This window comes from Podarcis filfolensis, assembly GCF_964270895.1.
Source record: "Podarcis filfolensis genome assembly, chromosome: 1".
Taxonomy (NCBI): Eukaryota; Metazoa; Chordata; class Lepidosauria; order Squamata; family Lacertidae; genus Podarcis; species Podarcis filfolensis.
The window spans coordinates 130,445,760-130,466,438 of NC_139604.1; the positions used below are offsets into that span (position 1 = coordinate 130,445,760).

The following is a 20,679-nucleotide window of genomic DNA, read 5'->3' on the forward strand; positions in this document are numbered from 1 at the left end:
GTTTGGTTTTTATTATTGTTGTTATTCCATTCATTCTGACTTGGGAGAGGCTAGTTCTGTGAATCCTCGTGGATTTTCTAAAATTGTAAGGAACACTATGAAGATGACAGTATTGTGTGTTGTATGCATCTGGGTGTCTGCTATCTTCCACTGCTATGAACACAAAAGTGACCCTCTAATACAGTGGTTTTCAGCCAGTGTGCCGTGGCACTCTGGGGTGCCTTGAATGATGATCAGGGGTGCTGCAGGCAACACTGGCCTCTATGTGGGGCTACCTTTGAAGGTGACCCGGAAACTGCAACTAATTCGGAATGCGGCAGCTAGACTGGTGACGGGGAGCAGCCACCAAGACCACATAATACCAGTCTTGAAAGACCTCCACTGGCTCCCAGTACGTTTCTGACCACAATTCAAAGTGTTGGTGCTGACCTTTAAAGCCCTAAACGGCCCCAGTCCAGTAGGAGCATCTCCACCCCCATCGTTCTGCCCGGACATGGAGGTCCAGCTCCAAGGCCTTCTGGTGATTCCCTCACTGCGAGAAGCCAAGGTACACTGAACCAGGCAGAGGGCCTTCTCGGTGGTGGCACCCACCCTGTGGAACGCCCTCCCATCGGATGTCAAAGAGAAAAACAACTACCAGACTTTTAGAAGACATCTGAAGGCAGCCCTGTTTAGGGAAGCTTTTAATGTTTAACAGACCACTGTATTTTAATATTGTGTTGGAAGCCGCCCAGAGTGGCTGGGGAAACCCAGCCAGATGGGCAGAGTATAAATAATAATTATTATTATTTATCATCCCTCTTTTCTTCCCTCCCTCCTCTTAATGCTTAAGGCTTGCACAGCTGTTTGTTGCAGCAGCCCTGCTGCTGTCACTGCTGCCTCCCACCTTTGGCCAGTCTCTGTTGGGCCACTAAGGCTTGGGGGCCTTCTCTTCCCAGGCCGCTATGGGGCAGCATGAGGAGGCACCTCTCTTTGGGTCAGCAGCAGCCGCCCGGAGGGGAGAGGCTGAGGGGACACTCCACAAAGGTGTCTGAAAAAAGGTGAGAGGCTGCCAGCTCTGCCGGCAAGGGATGACGTATCTGGGCTCATGAGCCCCACAGGGGTGCCACAGAAAGAATGTAGTTGGTCAAGGGAGCTGTAGCCTCAAAAAGGTTGAAAATCTATGCTCTGATAACCTAAGTAAAGTCCCATCAGAGCTCCTTATGCCTCTGTGGCTAATTTGGGAGACCAAATGCAACTCAATGGGACAAGGGTGGTGCTGTGGGTTAAACCACAGAGCCTAGGACTTGCCGATCAGAAGGTCGGTGGTTCGAATCCCCGAGACGGGGTGAGCTCCTGTTGTTCGGTCCCTGCTCCTGCCAACCTAGCAGTTCGAAAGCACGTCAAAGTGCAAGTAGATAAATAGGTACCACTCCGGCGGGAAGGTAAACGACGTTTCCGTGCGCTGCTCTGGTTCACCAGAAGCGGCTTAGTCATGCTGGCCACATGACCCGGAAGCTGTACGCCGGCTCCCTCGGCCAATAAAGCGAGATGAACGCCGCCGCAACCCCAGAGTCTGCCACGACTGGACCTAATGGTCTTTTTACCTTTATGCAAAGCACCAAAATGGGGAAAGATCTGCCTCCTTGTGGAATGTGCCCCTTTCATGCACACTGAGGAATTCTTTCTGCTCCCCGGAGTCAATGGCAAATAGCACCTTTTCCCTAAAGCCTGCCGTGTAGAGGGAAATTTTTCTTGTCGCTGTTGTCAAGAAGTCCCACCCATTTATTTATCTCATGGTTTTATTCTGGTCTCACCTGCAAGGGCAGGTGTATGTGGTTCTTCCACCAATCAGACTGGCTGTAGCTCTCCAAGCAGAAGGTCCTGGGGTTAATCCCTGGTATCTTCAGCTGAGGCCCCAGAGAACTGTTGCATCTGATCCTGGAGGTAGTCAGCAACAAATCCGCTGTTTCACATCTGGGTCTCTTTCCAGGGAGGCATCCCCAGATGCTGGAAGTTTCAGGACAGGGAAAAAAGGGACTTCTTCACACGGCATGTAGTTAAGCTACCAAATTCACGAATTCAAAGATGGAATGATGGTACTGGTCTCTGGGTACAAAGAAAACAGGTGCTCTCCTGCAGGGGCTGCCTATGCAGAATATGTTTTCCCAGATTTTTGAGCTATGACTCCCATCAGCCCCAGCCAGGATAGGGTTAGGGTTAGATGTGTCATTGCTACTGGAAGATTGGCTCTCTGCTGCCTGAGGTGCTTTTCAACTTGCAAAACAGATTAATTCTCAGAGTCCTAGTAATCTAAAAAAACATGTTCTCCCTTCTCTTCCTAATACAGTGGTACCTCGGGTTACATATGCTTCAGGTTACAGACTCCGCTAACCCAGAAATACCGTATTTTTCGCTCTCTAAGACGCACCAGACCATAAGACGCACCTAGTTTTGGGAAGAGGAAAACAAGAAAAAAAATATTCTGAATCCCAGAAGCTAGGACAGCCAGCAGGATCGCTGCACAGCGATCCCGCTGGCTGTCTTGGTTTACGGGATAGCTGTGCGCAGCCTCTCCTGGGCAGCGGGATGAAGGCTCCCCTTGCCCGGGAGAGGCTGTGCGTGGCTAAGCCCTCTCCCTCCTCAGGGGAAAAGCCCCGAAGAGCCGCACACACGCTCCACGCGGCTCTTTAAAGGGCGCGCTGAGCAGAGCTGCCCGCCTGCATTCGCTCCATAAGACGCACACATATTCCCCCTTACTTTTTAGGAGGGGAAAAGTGCATCTTATAGAGCAAAAAATACGGTACTACCTCAGGTTAAGAACCTTGCTTCAGGATGAGAACAGAAATCGTGCAGCGGCAGCAGGAGGCCCCATTAGCTAAAGTGGTGCTTCAGGTTAAGAACAGTTTCACGTTAAGAACGGACCTCCAGAACGAATTAAGTACTTAACCCGAGGTACCACTGTACTTGTGACTGGTCATGCCATAGGAAGCTGCCATATACCAGTGTTCCATCTACCTCAGTGCTGTCTACACAGGCTGGCAGCAGCTCTGCAGAATTTTAGGCAGGGAACCTTTCCCAGCCCTGCTTGGAGATGCCGAGCGTTGCACCTGGGGCATTCTGCATGCAAAGCAAAGCAGATGCTCTGCTCCACCTTATCAACATCCTCTTTTCCAGTGTGAAAATGTATTCCTCACAGGGAACAAAGTATTAGTGCTTCCTCTATCTCAGAAACTAGGCCCATCAAGGTGAACCTAAAACACTGGCCTTGCATAATAGAGTCATGGTGACTCATGCTAAGTTAGATATTTTCTCAGAAGACTTTGCTACCAGTTAAACTGCCTCAACCTGGCTATAGAGATGGTTGGCACTTTTGCTCCTACATGAAACACAATCGTGTTTCTTGTTGATTTTCAAATTAATTGCTATCTATGAAACACTCCCAACGTTTTCTAAAACGTTTGCTGCTCATCTTGATTTGGTGTCCTCTGCAACCTTGAACCATATACTGTCTACTGCATAATTTAATCTACTACTTGATTCTACGAATAAAATACACACTTTTCCATTAATCAAAGTTAGCTTCCAGAGCTGGAGGGAAGTTGCTTCTCAAAACAAAAGGTTGTTCCACCAGTCAAATCCATGTGTGTGGCGAGAAGCGACTGCGCTCGAGGCAGCTGCAACCTGCCTCTGATCAAAGTGTGCAACCGTCTATTACTTGGGAGTAAACTCTATGAAGGTTATGTAACTCTGAATGCCTAAATATTTGGAAAACATCAGCATGCCCATGTTGATTTTGAGCATTCCAGAAAACCTCGTAAATGTCTGAAAATTGAGTGTGCATTCCATAGCATAGGTGCACATCTGTTTTTTGACATTTGCAAAATTAAATCGGAAATGGTCGAGATTCACATTTAAATTTCAAAATCTAGTTAGTTTTTCAACACCCCCACTGTCCTAAATACACATCCCCTGGCTAAGTACAGAGGGATTGTGTCCAATGGCTGCATGAGTGGAAGGTCATGCAACCAATCATGTTCTTTCCCTCCTCTCCCTGAAGCTCCTTGTATCCCCCCCTGCAGTTCCTCCTGGACTGTGTGGGCCGAGTCACACATAACCTCAGGATAGGGGAATTGTCATTCAAAATCAGGTGCAAGATCCCTCAATTACATACCGTATTTTTCGCTCTATAGGACACACTTTTCCCCCTCCAAAAATTAAGGGGAAATGTGTGTGCGTCCTATAGAGCGAATGCAGGCTTTGCGGCTAAGCCCAAAGCCAGAACAGGGAGACGGAGCGCTGCACAGCGCTCCGTCTCGCTGTTCTAGCTTGCGGTTAGCTGCACAAAGCCTCCGCAGGGCCTTCACCCCGCTGCCCTGTGGAGGCTACAAAGGCTGTCCCCGAAGCCTCAAGCCTTTGGAGTGCAGCGGGAACTCGTGCTGCGCTTCAAAGGCTTTGGGTCAGCGAAAGGAACCCAAAGCCTTTGGAGCGCAGCACGAGGTCCCGCTGCGCTCCAAAGGCTTCAGGGATCTTTGAGGCTGGCAGTGGGGGAAAGCAGCGCTTCCCCCCACTGCCAGCCCCACAAGCTCGGGGGGCAGCGGCAAGGCTGCGAGCAGCCTTTGCGCTGTTCCCCGACCTGCTCTTTGGGGCTGGCAGTGGGGGAAAGCAGCGCTTCCCCCTGCCAGCCCCAAAGAGCAGGTCGAAAGGAACCTGAAGCCTCCGAGTTGCCTTCACTGAAGCCTGAAGAGTGAGAGGGGTCAGTGCGCACCGACCCCTCTCGCTCTCCAGGCTTCCAAAGTAGCCGCCTGAAGCCTCCAGAGCGCAGCGGTAACTCCTGCTACGCTCCAAAGGCTTTGGGTGAATGCACCTTGAACACACCTTGTTTTAGAGGGGGAGAACAAGAAAAAGATTTTTTTCCCCTGTTCTCCCCCTCCTATGGTCCGGTGCGTCCTATAGAGCGAAAAATACGGTAAGCTGTCTTCATTAGGCAAAACAAGGCAACTGCCCCAGGTGGCAGATACATCCTCTTGTATGGCCCTCCTATGCACAAGGGCTGTGTGGCCTTGTCCTGGATGCCCGAAACCAACCTGCTGCCTTCTGGTGTAGTGGAAGATTCTTCCGTGCTGGTGGCTGCATGGCAAGACCCAACTACCAGTCCATGGGCTTGGGTATGCAGAAAAGGGAGGGCACATCATCCTGCCCCAGACAGCAAAGTGTCCTGGGCTGGCCCTGCTTCTCTGACCGTAATGCAGAGCACTTTCACACAGCCAGAATGCTTGCAATACCACCCCTTTTTAAGAGAGAGAGCGTTAACGAGGAAAAATCTTGAGGGGAAAAGAGAGGTGAGCAAGAGCAAGATTCAGAATGCACATTTTATTTTAAGGTAAAAAAAAAAATGAAACAAAAACCAGGTGAGGTTGGCATGGGAAGCCAGAGCTTTTTCTCAACACTCTTTGCTCTAAGAAAAACACCCCTCTTTCACTTGCTGCCACCCTAAGATATAACAAATATTTGTTCTAGCCTATTTTTTTAAGGTTGTCCAGTTAAACCATCTTTTCGAAGATTCCTCTTTTACCTATTTAGAGTTTCCTTCCAGAAACATTTTCAATATATATTTATATTTATATATATTTATATATGTATATTTTTGTACAGGATATACAGATTTGAAAATGAGACACGGTTGTTGCTTTTTACAACGACGACGACACGGGACTTGTAGCCGCAACACTCTCGTAGCTGCGTTGTAGTGATCTTCAACGTTGGTCAACCAGCTGTCAAGTCACTCTGATGGACAAGGAGATTCTGGGAATATTATGTACACGGAAGGGCTATTTCTCTCTCTCTCTCTCTCTTTCTCTAAAAGGTTAAAAAAGGCTCTTGTGATTTAGAAGTCATGTGCAGTTTCTTCATAGCCCTGTGGAAGCGGGAAATAGAAAGGGGGAGGGGGACCAAACAAAAAAACCACCCACAAAATTATATACAGTGTAAACATCACAAGGCATAAAACATCTTTTCCCCTCCCCACCTAGGAAGTGAGGCTCCACAAAGACTGCGCCAGGGAGGGCATGCTAGCAGTCCTCTTCCGCCTCCCTGGGCTTCTTGTGCAGAGCACGGTTAAAGCTGTGGCAGGCAGGCACCCAGTGATTGTCGTGAAGGCCGAGCCTGCAGCCGGGGACGCTCCTCTGGGACCTGTGGCAGCACATCCAGTAGCCGGGTCCGTAGGGCAGCGCCTGGCAATAGGGCTTGGGGTGCCAGCGGCACAGCGAGACGTCGCCCTTGGTGTACTTCTTCTTGCACTGCTTGCAGGGGTCTTCCCGGTAGCGGGGGTCGCGGACCCAGCGGGAGTCGGCCGGCCGGATGTTGTAGTACCCGATGAGGAACTTGAAGTACCCGCAGGTGCACTTGAGCGCCACCAGGCTGCGGGTGGGCAGCAGCCCAAATATCTTCACGATGATGTGGTGCGGAAGGAAGAGCAGGTACTGCTGCGGCTCCAGGAGCTGCTGGATTTTGAACCTGGTCTCCAGGAAGTCGTGAGATCTCTGCCGCTTCAGGCGCGAGGAGGCGAGGGCCTGCGGGGTGCTTTCTGAGGGTGCCTCCTGGGTCTCCCCGGGAGCAGGGGCGGGCAGGCGCGGGGCTTCATCGCCCAGGGAGGTGTCCTTCCCTTGAGGGCCCACACGGCACTCTTCGGGGAGGGTCTCCTCCGAGCGCAGGCACTCCTGGGGAGGCTCACACCTGGACAGGAGCAAGAAGAGTCTGCCCGGAAGAGGGTCTTCGCCCAAGGCGGCGTCGGAAGGCTGGGCAGCTCTGCAGCCGGCGTCCCTCTTGGTGACAGAGATACTAATGCTCACGGACTCTCTCACTCGCGCGTTGGGAGCCAGGCTGGGAAGAGTGGCCGGCTCCTTCGGCGTACAATCAACCGTCGCTTTTCTGCTGTGCAAGGAATGTGGGGGCGCCTGAGCAGCTTCCGGATATGTGGGTTTGCTCGCCTTCTCAGAACTGAGCCAGCCGCGGCTGGAGGAGACCAACCCTCCCTGCTCAAGCACGAGAAGGCCGTTCCCAGCACGGGCGCCTACGATCGAAGATAGCTGGCCTTCCAGTGGCGGACAGGGCTCTTCCTGGCTGGGAGCTTCTGGGGGCGCCTTGCCGGCGTCATTCTCTGGAGGCGCCCCGCTCGCCAGCAGCATCCGCCCCACGTTCCGCCGGAAGCTGTTGTTCCTCGAGAGTGACCCTGCTTCGCGTTCGTTCTGGCGCCGGAGACACTCCGACTCCAGCTTGGCCACCATGTCCAGCACTCGAAGGGGCTCTGGCTGCTGCTCCCCATCGCTGCTGCTGCCACTGCTGCTGCTCGCCCCACAGGCTGCCTTTTCAGAGGGAGCTTCGCAGACTCCCGAGATGGGGAAAGGTCCGGGAGAGGCTAGGGGAGCGGCTTTGGGCTGGCCAGGGAACTTGGTCACAGCAGAGGCACTAGGGCAGTTTTTGGAGCAGTCGGCCAGCAAGACGCTGGCTCTTTGCTCCAAGAAAGCAACCATCTCGACGACCGACAGGGGCCGTCCCGGGAAGCCCCCCTCCAGGCCGTCATTCACATTATGGACAGAGCAGTGCTCGATGCCGCAGGCAAATGGCTCAGGCTGGTAGCACCTCCCGCTGGCCTCCCTCATCCTTTCCAGGTGAACCTTGGCCTTCTTGATATCCAGCGACTTTTTCCTGCGCTTAGTGGACCTCCCGTCGATGTCCCAGGTGCTCTTGTTCTTCACAGAGAGCACCCGGCTGCGGTCGCCGCATTGCTGGGCCGCAAAGAAGGCGACCTTCTCCTTAGTGTTCCCCGGCTTCACGATGGCCCAGATGTCCAGTGGTCCCTCTCCATCGTCCCCCTGGTGGATGGTGGCCGGGAGGGCGGCTCTCCTCTCCTTCCCGCCGGGCCCTTCCGCGTGGCTCCTGCTGCTAGCGATGGTGTTGGGGGAGAGGGTCCCCAATGGCTTCCGGAGAGAGGGGGCTGGAAAGAGGCTTGGCTCGGGGCTGCTGGGCTTCTCCTCTTCTGCCAACCTCGGCTGGCTCATTGGTGGGCTTCGGGGAGGGTCCAGGCTTATTTCCAGAGGCCGTTCTTTCTTCTGTAACTTGAGATAGGGCTTTAAGTGCATGCCAGATATTCTAGAAAAGAGAGAGAGAAATGCACAGATTAAAAACCGATACCATTGCTGATTTTTGAAGGGTGCTTTTGTACACAAGGAGCCGGGAGCTGAGAGATCAAGGAGATGGGATACCTTTTTTATAGAGTAGGTAGGGAGTTGTGTGTTCATACATGCACATGTGTGCGCACACACAAACACACGTGTGAGAGAGAAACTGAGAGAGGACGACACCCCCGGCTAAAGTCAATGTTGGTTGGGGCTGATGGAAGTTCCAGTCCAAAATACTGGGGGGAGGGAGGTATTAGCTTGGGGAAGGCTCTGATATAAATTGGACCCTAAAACTACAGGAAGAAGGAACTTCAGTAACAGTGAACAAACTCATTTTCGGCCTCTCAAGACTCAGTTCATTTTTCAAATTGATTATTTGTTTGGATTTTATTTCTAAGGCTGAGCGGAAGACCCGTCGTCCTGTCAGGACTTCAGAGCAGAGGATGCTGACCCAGAATTACCTAAGCCATGACCTTAGCATGACTTCTCAAGCACCCATGAATTTTTGGAGGAGTCCAGCATCTTCTGTCTTAGCACGAGGGAGTTAGGAATGAAGGCCCAGACACACTTCTTAGGAGGGCATCTCAACAAACGCACATTTGTTATATTCCACTGACCACTGCTCTTTCTGGCTTTTCCTTCCTAGGGTGCTGGGTTTTTAAAACCAATCATTGTTGTCATAAGCTGTTTCGAGACAAATATTTATAATGAAGAACAGTGGTACCTTGGATCCTGAACGCCCTAGAACTCGGAAGCTTTGGCTCCCGAACGCCGCAAACCCGGAACAGATTCCATTTGACTTCCAAAGTACAACTGTACATACTGGGAAAATAGCTGACTTATTCCTATCCTCTGCTTCTTGTTTTCTAGTCAGCCACCCAGTCTATAAAAGACCATAGCCTTTCCCTCTGCAATTCTGACACAAACTGCCTTCATCGTAGAAGACATCAGAGTCACCTAGGACCCAAAATAAGTCTATAAATTGCCAGGAATCCAGTGTTCCTCCTCGTTTCCTTGGGATCCTTGCTTAAAAATGGGTTTTTCAGCCACCAAGAGCCTATCGGAATGCAGCTGAGGTAGAAAGCGTTTGCCCACGAGAAATGGCGGCTCTGCATCTAACCGTACCGTTTGACCGGGTGTAACGCGGAGGATGTGGAATTCAGCAGTTCCCGGTGGAGGCCAGCTCGGCAGGAACTCTTCATCATAACTCTCCCCTCCACCTCCACCTGCGGCAGGTTGTCACAGCCAATCCATCCCGGTCCTCTGGCGGGGCTCCTGCCTTAACTTATCTCGCTCCACACGGCGGTCAACTGGGTCTTTGGCACCTAAAAAACGCTGGGGGGAAATGAAAACGGGCGTTGTTAGAACGCATCAAAGATACACAAAGCACTGTGCATTATGCACACCAGCAGCACTGCGGCTGCTATTAAGGGAACTGCATGTTTAAACATAAAAATACAGGAAGGTGCCTTATAGGGGGTCAGGAAACTGGCTCACCTCATGCAGCAATGTCTATTTATTATTATTTATCACATTTATGCCTCACTTTTTACTCCAAGGAGCTGAAGGCTAAATACAAGGTGGTTCTCCCCCTCCTCGTTTAACCACCACAACGAACCTGTGAGGTAGCTTGGGCTGAGAGGCAGTGAATGGCCCAAGGTCACCCAGGGAGCTTCAAGGCCAAGTGGGGATTTGAACCCTGGTTGCAAATCCTAGTCTTGACACTCTAACCACTGCACCACACCGTTGTTGGACTGCAACTCCCCGGTGGTCAAGGATGATGGGAGCTGCAGTCGAGTAATACCCAGAGGACACCAGGTTCCCCACGCCTGCTTACAGATGACTTTGGGTGCAGCATACAGAGTTGACACCCACCGGCCTGCCCTGCCCTGATGCCTTCCAGTTGTTACTGCACCCGGACAGGATGGCCAGTGGTCAAGGATGATGGGAGAACATCCCATTGCCACCCTTGGTCTACAACGACTGGTAGCAAATCTCCAGGGTTTCAGATAGGAGTTTTGTCTCCCTGGCAATGTATGGCGGTGTATGGGGTGTTAGGAGGAGGGGTAGTATCTCTGGTGGGAGACACATCGTGCTCTTTCTGGGACACTTTGTCCACCTTTGGTCCCCTGCACTCAGCTCTCGCCTGCAGCTCCTAGAAGCTGTCAGCGTGTGGCAGTGGCCACACCCCGGAAAACAGCTTCAACTGAGTGGCTAAACCAGGTGAGGGGAGCTGATGGGGGTCAAATCCTCGGTGAGTTAAAAGGCTAAGGAGTAAACCTGATACACAGCCTGTTGGATGGTGCCTTGTACACCTCCTTGCAGCAACTCCTGTAGCCAAGTTGGTGCCAAACACATTTTCTCTGCTTTCCTTTGGACCACATCAGCCAGGCTAAGATGGGGGTCTTGTTGTCTGGGCAGCCCAGGACCTCCATATGCACCATCCAGGCTTGAGACCCAGGGATGTCACTTAGGTGCTGCCAACACAGCAAAAGCGACGCGGGAGGCAGCAGTTACGAGTTGCTGGTCTCTGCAGCCACAGCAGGTGCTGTGATTCTCCAGCAAACTGACTTTGCCCCCAGAGGTATGCTTCCTTGTCTCTCAGGACAGAGGGAGGGAAACAACCTGGGACCTCCTGCCCACAGTGTATATACTCTGCCCCTGAGCTGCAGTCTTATGTCCCATCCTCTCCCCCCCCCCATCTCCTGTGACAGCCACACACGTTCTCAACAACTGCACCTTGGGAAGAAGGATGCTGTGGCATCGAACAGCTTGCCATTGTCTTTTGGCAAAGGATGGGTTGGTCCTATAATATGATGTTTCACCCTTTTTCTGGTCATTGGACCCCTCGTATTATAGGGAAGCGGAAAGTAGGAGCAGCAGAACTGCTTATGCTGCTGACTATCCAAATCCAGGCAACATATTGGATTTCAGAGGAGTACAGGCTGACACACAGCAGGAGCGACTGCCCTTGGTAGCCCCTTGGGCCGAGGAGACTGCAGAATGAGCACAAGCCCAGCTGCTGGGGGACTTTTTCCCAATCTACTCCTTACAGCATGTGTGCCTCTCCCTCTTCCACGCACCTCCCCCCTCCCCCAATTCACTTGAGTGTAGGATTGTTGTTTTTCCACACAAGAGCGTTTGCCTCCACACTGGAGAGAACCTGGAGGGAAGCCTGGAAAACGTCAGACACAAACACGTGACCTGCAGGCAAAGCCCAGGGTGGAAAACAAGCCCTGAGCTGGAAAAAATATATGGATTAGTCAGTGCCAAGGCAGTGGAATGTCGTCTGGTTAAATACTGGTTGGTATCTAGGAAATCGTGCCACCAAGTTGCTAAACAGGTCGTACTGGCAATTAGGTGGCAGCACGTGGCTTTGCAAGCCTTCATCTCTGCAGCGCTGCATCCGGAATCTTGTCAAGCGCTTCAGAACGAAAGCCTTGTTTAGACTCTCTTCCTGCACTCAATCCAAATTTCTGCAGATCTAAAATCCCTGACTAAGCAGACACAGGCGTAGGTCTGCCACCATACTACTACTAGGAAACTGTAATACATTTCCGAGCACAATTCAAAGTGTTGGTGCTGATCTTTAAAGCCCTAAACAGCCTCAGCCTAGGATACCTGAAGGAGCATCTCCACCCCCATCGTTCTGCCCAGACACTGAGGTCCAGCTCCAAGGGCCTTCTGGCGGTTCCCTCCCTGAGAGAACGGAGGTTACAGGGAATCAGGCAGAGGGCCTTCTCGGTGGTGGCGCCCACCCTGTGGAACGCCCTCCCAGCAGATGTCAAGGAGATGAGTAACTACACGACTTTCCAAAGATATCTGAACGCAGATATCCCTTTTAAACAAGGGGCTGCCACTGCTTTGCCAAGCCCTTTCCCCCCCACTTGGCCAAAGCCCCTCCCTTTATACCTTGACCACCCCTCTTCTTCCCCCTCACAGCCTGTCTGAAGCCCCCACCCCTCACAGTTTGTCCAACCCCCCAGCATCTTTTAAAGGAGGGTGGAAGGCGCTTCTGAGAGCCGTCTGTCCAAGCGCAGTCTGTCCTCCTTCAGAGAGCGGTTTGCCGAACTAGTCTCTGGTATGCCTCCCACATGCCTTTATGCAGCTCTTTTCGGGTGCCTGCCAGCCGTGCTGACTGCTTGTTTTCCTGCTAGTCTGTCATCACACTGGAACTGCCATGGCCACCTCTTGGTGGCCATGGGAACTGCAGTGAGATGACAGACTTACAGTTTTATTATCTAGCAAGAAAACAGAGTGTGCCTAGTCCTCGTGATCAAACTGAAAAGCTCTGAAATGCTTTTACGGTGCCTCATGATGATGGAGAACCCAAGAAGGATTCTTGCAATGGTTGGAAGGGGACATCACCAGTGTCCTGTTCCGCTCTTTGCCCTCCTCACATTGCTCCTATTCCCACTGCCTGTACTACTCCCATCTCAGCTCGATATCTGTGCACTGTATGCCTTCCAGACCCAACACTGCTGTCCCCTTCATACTGTTCTCCAGAAGGCACTTTACAAAAGCATGAGAGAAGTACTGGGCACCAACAGGGCTTTGAGATCATAGCTGAATACTGATAAAGGTTCGGTGGGAAAGGACAAATGCTGCAGCATCAGAGGTGGCTCCAAGATATTGCTGCCTCCTGACCCTTTCTCAGCCCTAACCCGGCCCTCCCCCAACATGCATGCATAAGCACAAGCAAACCGTAACAGGAGGTGCTGGGATGTTTGCAGAATACCACCAGCAGTGATAGACTCTGTGTTATTGTACCCTGTCTGGCTATATGGAAAATGACTCTCCATTTGAGGGATGATGATAAGGGGCAAATTCACGTGCGTTATCTTTGTGGAACAGATGAGATGCTGAACGGCATTCTTGCCGACAGAAATTCACTCACACCTCCTTTGCGCAGGGGAAGGCCAGTTCTAAAAAATAGTGTACTATCTTGTCCTTTGTGTTGCCTCTTATCTGCAGTGTTTTTCTGGAAATAAACTCTTTTAAGCCACAGCCCATGTGTGCGTGTGTTTTCAATCAAATGTGAGCAAGTGGTTAGTGTATCTCACCCTGTGAAAAGCAACTGAACTCAGCACCAAAATGAAGCCCTGCCACCTTCACTTCTTCCTGGAAAGTCACCCTTATTTACCGTATTTTTCGCCCCATTAGACGCACCGCCCCTTAGGACGCACCTAGTTTTTATGGGGGGGGGGGAATAAAGAAAAAAAATTATTTTCCCCCCAGGCGTGGGGCTGGCGCGGGGGAAGCCCGAGCTTCCCCCGACCCCAGCCCCCAGAACAGCCTGCTATCCGCAAGCCTAGGGAGCCGCGCAGTCTCCCCAGGCTTGCGGAGAGCTGCGTGAAGCCCGGATGTGCTCTTCAGTGCGCCCCAGGCTTCAGAATGCAGGCAGCTCTGCGCAACCCATCGGAGCCCCGAGCGGCTTCGCGCCGGGCTCCGTAGGGTCGCGCAGAGCTGAGCGACGCCCAGGAGCGCAGGGAGCTCTGTGCGACCCTTCGGAGACCGGCGCGGCTTCGAGCCGGTCTCCCAAAGGGTTGCGCAGAGCTTCCTGAAGCCTGGAGAGTGAGAGGGGTCAATGGGCACCAACCCCTCTCGCTCTCCAGGCTTCAGCGAAAGCCTGCATTCGCCCCATAGGACACACACACACATTTTCCCTTCATTTTTGGAGGGGAAAAAGTGCGTCCTATAGGGCGAAAAATACGGTAATTTTTCTGATTAGCCGCACCCCTGTGTTACTACAGATAGATAGATAGATAGATAGATAGATAGATAGATAGATGATAGATAGAAATAGATATAGATAGATAGATATATAGATATAGATATATATATTATATTGGGGTGGGGGTAAAAAATAAACATACTAGTCCATAAGGAGAAGAAAACCAACAGTTCAGCAATAACTTTATGGGACTAACCAAGCTGTCACAAAAGAGTGGCAAAGCTTTGGGATTCTCCAGGACTCTTCATCAGGAAAAAACGTTACTCAAAGCAGGAGAGTAAAGGAGAGACTTTATAAAAAGAAAAAAGAAAAGGGAGGAGGGACAAAAATTAGGTTGATGTTGTAGCCATGAGGGCAGCCTAATTTTTGTACAATCTTCCCCCTCTTGCCCCTCACCCACTACTTTGTGTAGCATCTTGCCTGCTGAAGAGTGGATGCAAATTGAACATCAGGAATGGCAATATCCATAAAAGTTAGTGGGAGAACATCTCAACCTCCCAGGACACTCTGTAGGTGGCTGCTCTGGAACAAGTGAAGGACAAGATGAAACTGCCAAATTCATCAAGACGTTTAATGCCATCACTTGTGGATTAACTGGAGACAAACAATTTTTTTAATCACACCACATGTGTTAATTGCTTACTTAGATAGCAATATCTGTGTTATCTTGGACTGTTTCTTGCAAATGTGCAGGTGTTAATACAATCATCTCAGTAGCAATCGCTAATCTGCCACTATGAAGGTTTAAAGGTGTGCCTATTTAACATATATATTAAGTTCCAATTATCACCGGCTGTAATTTTTGCATCTCATTCAACTCCCACCTTAAAGTTTTCTTCTTTCTATACCTGCCAACTAAAATGCCACCTTCGTGTACCTGATGAAATGGGCTTGAGTCCCCAGTCTGATTGTTCCATCATGGTTACTCCCGTAAGAAGCAGTGCAAGACCATCCTCAAACAGGTCCCAATTTTGCGGAAGGTTGCTCTGCATCCTGAAATCTTCCATTCCAGCAGGCAATGAGAATTCAGCATGGGATACAACTCGGTGGAAAGAAAAGACCCCTTCAGGTCCCTATGAGAGCAGTTCGGGGTGTAAGTGGTACTCACGGGGTGACAGAGGACAGTGAGGGAATGGGGGTCAGTGCACAGGAACCAGAGGGAGCCCCGTTTCCACAAACACAGCAGGTTCTGAGACGTAGGGAGCAGCCTCGGAGTCAAGGCTTAAAAGGGGAGCAGAGCTGAGGTGCTGGGTCTGCAGCATCTGGGCTTGATGAGGCCATGGGAACCTCACCTGTCCTGAGCCTAATCCAGCTGAGGAATCACAACCCTCCTCCCAGAGCTAATGAGCCCCACCTGGCCAGCTAGGGAGCTGGGTTGTGGGCCTTTGCCTGCCTCAGCCTCCCAGAGCAGGCTTTATCCAATCTTGGGTCTCCAGCTAGCAGGACCAGTGGAGACCCAAGTTTGGGAAACACTGTCCTAGAGAGTACCTGCCACTGCTCCCTATGCAATGGAAAGAGCAGAACACACGCAAAAGTATACTTTTTTTTTTTTTTTTTTGCAGAAGAGACACAAAACTTTTGATTTATGAGCATGCTTAAATTATCCAATATTAAAAGCTCAGGGGAAGGCATCGGTATTTTTAATCACGGGTTCTTATGGGAGTTTTCTTTCTACACATTGTTTTCCTCCTCCTTCGTATTCCTGCTCGCATGTTCACAGAGACGGAGGCCCCTGGTCCATGTGCACTGACCCCAATCCCCTTGCCCTTCTCTGTTGCCCTGTGAGTACTTTCCAAGCCCCCAACCTCTCCTTCATCCCCGGCTTGCCCCAGGATGTACCAATCACGACTGCACCCCTCGCTGGGATCCTCTTCCCCATTGCCCTGCCGGTTTGTGACACTGAACTGAACCTCGACTGCGTTTCCTGACTGTCGCACTTTGGACTTGGCTTGCTGCATTGAACCTGGACCGTATTTCCGGACTACTGGCCAGCATTTGCCCGTGGGACTGTATACGCCAGCAGGACTGGTCGCCAGGTACACCAGGGTTCAGGACACCAATGATCAAGGATGATGGGAGCTGCAGTCCAGCAAAATCTGGAAGGCGCCACATTAGCTAGCCCTGCCATACAGAAACATTGCACCTGCACAAACACAACACAGATGCAACTGGCCACAAGGTTTGGCCAAGGCTCTCCAGTCCCACATGCCTGAAGCCACACATGCTAGCATGTATAACCATCACCCGTGACAGAGTTTGGAGGCTCCTTACAACCATTTCACTGCTGCAGGTCGTTTGTAAAGGTCCCGCAGCCTCAGTCAGAATTTCTAGGCCAGAGGTGTCTAAACTTTTTTCAAAGAGGGCTAGATTTGATGACGTGAAGGGCTGTGAGGGCCGACCAAAGTTGTTGACCTTTTGAAGTTGTTGAGGTTTTTCATTTTTTTTTATTATAAAATATTTATTAGCATTTTCAAGAAACACACAACAGACAAAAAACCAAAAAATAAACAAAACAAAAAACACAAAAATACATAATATTCAAAACTAAACACAAAAAAATAGAAAAAACACATAAAGTTTCTGTTACTTATAATTCTTAACCTTATTTTGAAGTTGTTGAGGTTTTTCAAGGATTTTACCCCAGCTAATAAACCACCAGAGGGGTGGATTAAACCAACCGGCAGACCAGATTAGGCACCCGAAATGGACTTTGGACATGCCTGTTCTAGGCGGTCGGTCTTTGTAATCTGTGACAGCAGAAACAAGGAGTCTTCTGATACCTTATGTCTTCAAAAGCACCGCTTCATGGCTGATAGAGCGTGCCATTTGTATGCACCCAATTAGGCTTCAGGGTGGCCTGATGTGGTAGATGAAAGACATTCAACCAGGATATTCAATTAAATGTTCTATCTGTTCTGGTAATCAAAGCATCTCAACCTGATGGGCCTTTCAAAAAGTCACTAGGTTCTTTTGAGATTCAAATCTAACTAGGGGCAAAGCTTAGGAGATGCTCGGGAGGACTATACAAGAACAGCAGCAGTACCCATCTCCAGGCAGATCAGGGGCTTTGGGAGAAAAATAAGCAGCCACTCTCCACATTGCTAACTTTCCATCGAAAGCAGAAAGTGACTTACAGCTTAAGGAATGTTGATAACTGAGGTTTTATTTCCCACTTGCTCTCTCGCGTCCTCCTGAATAACCTGTTTTTAAGGCAAAATGGGGAACACCTCAAGCCTTGATTCAAAGAGCTGGCAAGGCACTTGTCACTGCAAACACTGAATCTACACACATTTCCAGTCTGGCAGGATTTGAATTCTGCTGCTTCTGGAAGCCAAGCTGTTGATGCAGCAAGAAGGGAGGAAGATTTAAGAGCTGAAAAAGGAACTGGGAACCATCTAGCTATATGGGAGGCAGCATATGCCCAGGAAACACCTAAACATTAGGAAGAACTTCCTGACAGTAAGAGCTGTTCGACAGTGGAATTTGCTGCCAAGGAGTGTGGTGGAGTCTCCTTCTTTGGAGGTCTTTAAGCAGAGGCTTGACAACCATATGTCAGGAGTACTCTGATGGTGTTTCCTGCTTGGCAGGGGGTTGGACTCGATGGCCCTTGTGGTCTCTTCCAACTCTATGATTCTATGATTCTAACACTATGAGGAAAGTCAAAAGCAGCTCAGAGGCAGAGCTGCATGCAAAGGACTCCAGGGCTCAGTCTCCAGCATATTCGGGTAGGGCTGGAAAAGATTCCCTGCCTGAAACCTTACAAGAACTGCTGCCAGTCAGTGTGGACAATACTCAATGTGAGGCAGATTGACATCTTCCTATGGCCTCGGACTCTTGCATGAAATCTGAGAACCTTATAGCTGGTTTGCACATCCACACACTGCCACGTAAATTACTTTACACAGGATGGCTTGCAGGTGGACCGTGCAAATTGATGCTCCAAGGTTGCATTTGAAACAGATCCTTGTGAACAGTGCACTCACAATTCAGGGAAGACAAAGGATAAGCAAGAATCTCTCATCTGTTACTTTGCCTCGTCGCCAGGTGTTTTCTACGCCCCGCCGTGAAACTTAGGTTCAGGGGGATCTTGGTTTCCCCCTGATGTCTGGAAGAGCATACAAAAGAGCTGGAAAATAGGACCAGGAAGCACTCAGCCCATGCCCATCGCCAACCCCAGACTCTGCCTCCACCAAACTTTCAGGTAACGACAGGGAGAATTTGGGCAAGTTACACTATCACCTCCTGGCAAATAGAAGGGGAAGAAATGGAGGCAGTGAGAGATTTTACTTTCTTGGGCTCCATGATCACGGCAGATGGTGACAGCAGCCACAAAATTAAAAGACGCCTGCTTCTTGGGAGAAAAGCAATGACAGACCTAGACAGCATCTTAAAAAGTAGAGACATCACCTTGCCAACAAAGGTCCGTATAGTAAAAGCTATGGTTTTCCCAGTAGTGATGTATGGAAGTGAGAGCTGGACCATAAAGAAGGCTGATCGCCGAAGAATGGATGCTTTTGAATTCTGGTGCTGGAGGAGAGTCCCATGGACTGCATGAAGATCCAACCTATCCATTCTGAAGGAAATCAGCCCTGAGTGCTCACTGGAAGGACAGATCCTGAAGCTGAGGCTCCAAGACTTTGGCCACCTCATGAGAAGAGAAGACTCCCTGGAAAAGACCCTGATGTTGGGAAAGATGGAGGGCACAAGGAGAAGGGGATGCCAGAGGACGAGATCGTTGGATAGTGTTCTCGAAGCTACCAGCATGAGTTTGACCAAACTGCGGGAGGCAGTGGAAGACAGGAGTGCCTGGCGTGCTCTGGTCCAAGAGGCCATGAAGAGTCGGACACGACTAAACGACTAAACAACAACAACACACTATCGGCTACCTGCGGTTGTTTCAGAACTACATCAAGAGTGGCTGTTTGTGAATGTTTAACTTATGGCTACCAGATTTTTTTCAATGAATCCAGAGACCCCTCCCCCCTTTTTTTTGCTGAGTAGCAACAGGGAGTCTGCAGTGGGTATGGTGAGGCAAAAGATACTGGGCCCAAGCACACATGCATATTGTATAAAGGTGCAAAGCCCTTCTTTTACACCCTGTGAAACATAAATGCGCAGAGGTTTTTAAAAAAACTGGGCAACAGCAGCCTGCCCACAACTCCCGAGCCTCTCCCGATCAGTCAAAACAAAGGGGGAAGGGGGCAGGAGATCTGTACCACCAGACGTCCCCAGTTCCCCTTCAGCAGTGGCAGCGGCAGTCAGCAGCCCGGAGCCAGCCTGGTAGCGCAGTTGGCTCTGGCTGGCTTCAGGAGCTGCTTGCTGCCGTGGCGCCTGGCGGTTTGCCTCCTGGAAGTCCCCATATGATGTGTCTTGTGCGCAACACATCAAATGGGGACTTCCGGCATGGAAAAATGGCGGGTGCCATGGCAGCAAGCAGCTCCTGAAGCCAGCCAGAGCCAACCGCGCTACCAGGCTGGCTCCGGGCTGCTGAGGCTGCCGCTGCCACGTTTCCCAGGACAGATTTGTAAATCTGGGGGCATTCCAGAGACGGAATTTGTCCAGGGACAGATTTGCAAATCCAGGGACTGTCCCCAGGAACCGGGGACGTCTGGTAACCCTAGTTTAACCCCCCACCTCTAAAAAGGAGAAAGCAATAAATCACTGTTGTATCCTTCTCTCACACTCACTCATTGCAGCAAGGGGGCCACTTCCATTTGAGTGTCGTGTGCATATGTTATACACACACGCAGCCTCTTCCTTTTGTCGTGCACCAGGCATGGGGAACCACGAACCCTCCAGAGGTTGTTGGACTACAACTCCCATCATCCCCAGGGCCACTGGCCATACTGGCTGGGGTAATGGGAGTCTGACAGCATCCAGAGGGTTGCATGTTCCCCACAGCTGTGGGAGATTCCGGATAGCTCAGTTGGTTGGAGCATGGTGCTACTAACATCAAGGCTGCAGGTCTGATCGCTGTATGGGATAGCTGCATATTCCCCAGGGTCCTTCCCAGTGCTACAATTCTTTGATTCCCAGCTGGGACTGGCCAAGCCTCTTAGCTAGAGAGAGAGGAAGAGGCACAGAGAAACCTCCAAGTGTCTTCACTGCCCCTAATAAACATTCAGCAAGACTTTGTGCAAATCACTTCTTCCAAGGAGTGAGTGTGTGTGTGTGTGTGTGTGTGTGTGTGTGTGTAGAAATCCAAGCCGCTTGCTTTTTCCATTCTGGGTGATCCCAGCATTGTTTTACAGCACTGATACTGGAGAGCTGACAGTTTTCCAGCTGGGGGTTGCTGTTTTCATCACCGCTACTAAAACACACACCCTCCCAGCTCACACTGACAAGTATCTGGAAAGTCGCTGGAAGAGCCTCACACCCTGAAAAATGGAGGGGGGAAAGTCCACAGAGGAATGAAATGATGTGCTGGACCACCAGCAAAAAGCCCATGGCTGTGAGAGGAATTGCGCTGCAAACACACACACACACACACACACACACACACACACACACAAAATCAGGGAAACTAATGGCTACAAAAAAATTGCCCCATTCAGGATTGTTTTCTTTAAAAGACAAGACACATGCACTCCACTTTTTAAATAACTGTTTCCTTTTAACTGCAGAGAAACCAAGAACCAGCTGTGGATCCCAGGAAAGATTCAGTGTGTGTTTGTGTGTGTAGACACAGACTTACTCTGGTATAGTGCAGTAGCCAATGTGCTGCCAGACTACAACTGCCATAATCCCTGATTACTGACCACACTCACTGGGGCTGATGGGAGTTGT

At 50.5% G+C, this 20,679-nt stretch overlaps 1 protein-coding gene across 3 annotated transcripts in view; it reads right to left on the reverse strand.

Moving 5' to 3' along the window:
• Positions 1–5,337: 5,337 nt before the first annotated feature.
• The window catches only part of FBXO34 (F-box protein 34), a 53,521-nt gene continuing 38,179 nt past the window's right edge, over positions 5,338–20,679 (reverse strand). For all 3 annotated transcript variants that reach the window (XM_083613912.1, XM_083613913.1, XM_083613914.1), the window contains 2 exons: positions 9,285–9,494; positions 5,338–8,130 (listed from right to left, as the gene is read on the reverse strand). In XM_083613912.1, the coding sequence (XP_083470038.1) occupies positions 6,051–8,130; positions 9,285–9,364 (2,160 nt within the window). In that variant the 5' untranslated portion in view covers positions 9,365–9,494 and the 3' untranslated portion in view covers positions 5,338–6,050. The remainder of the gene's footprint in view (positions 8,131–9,284; positions 9,495–20,679) is intronic.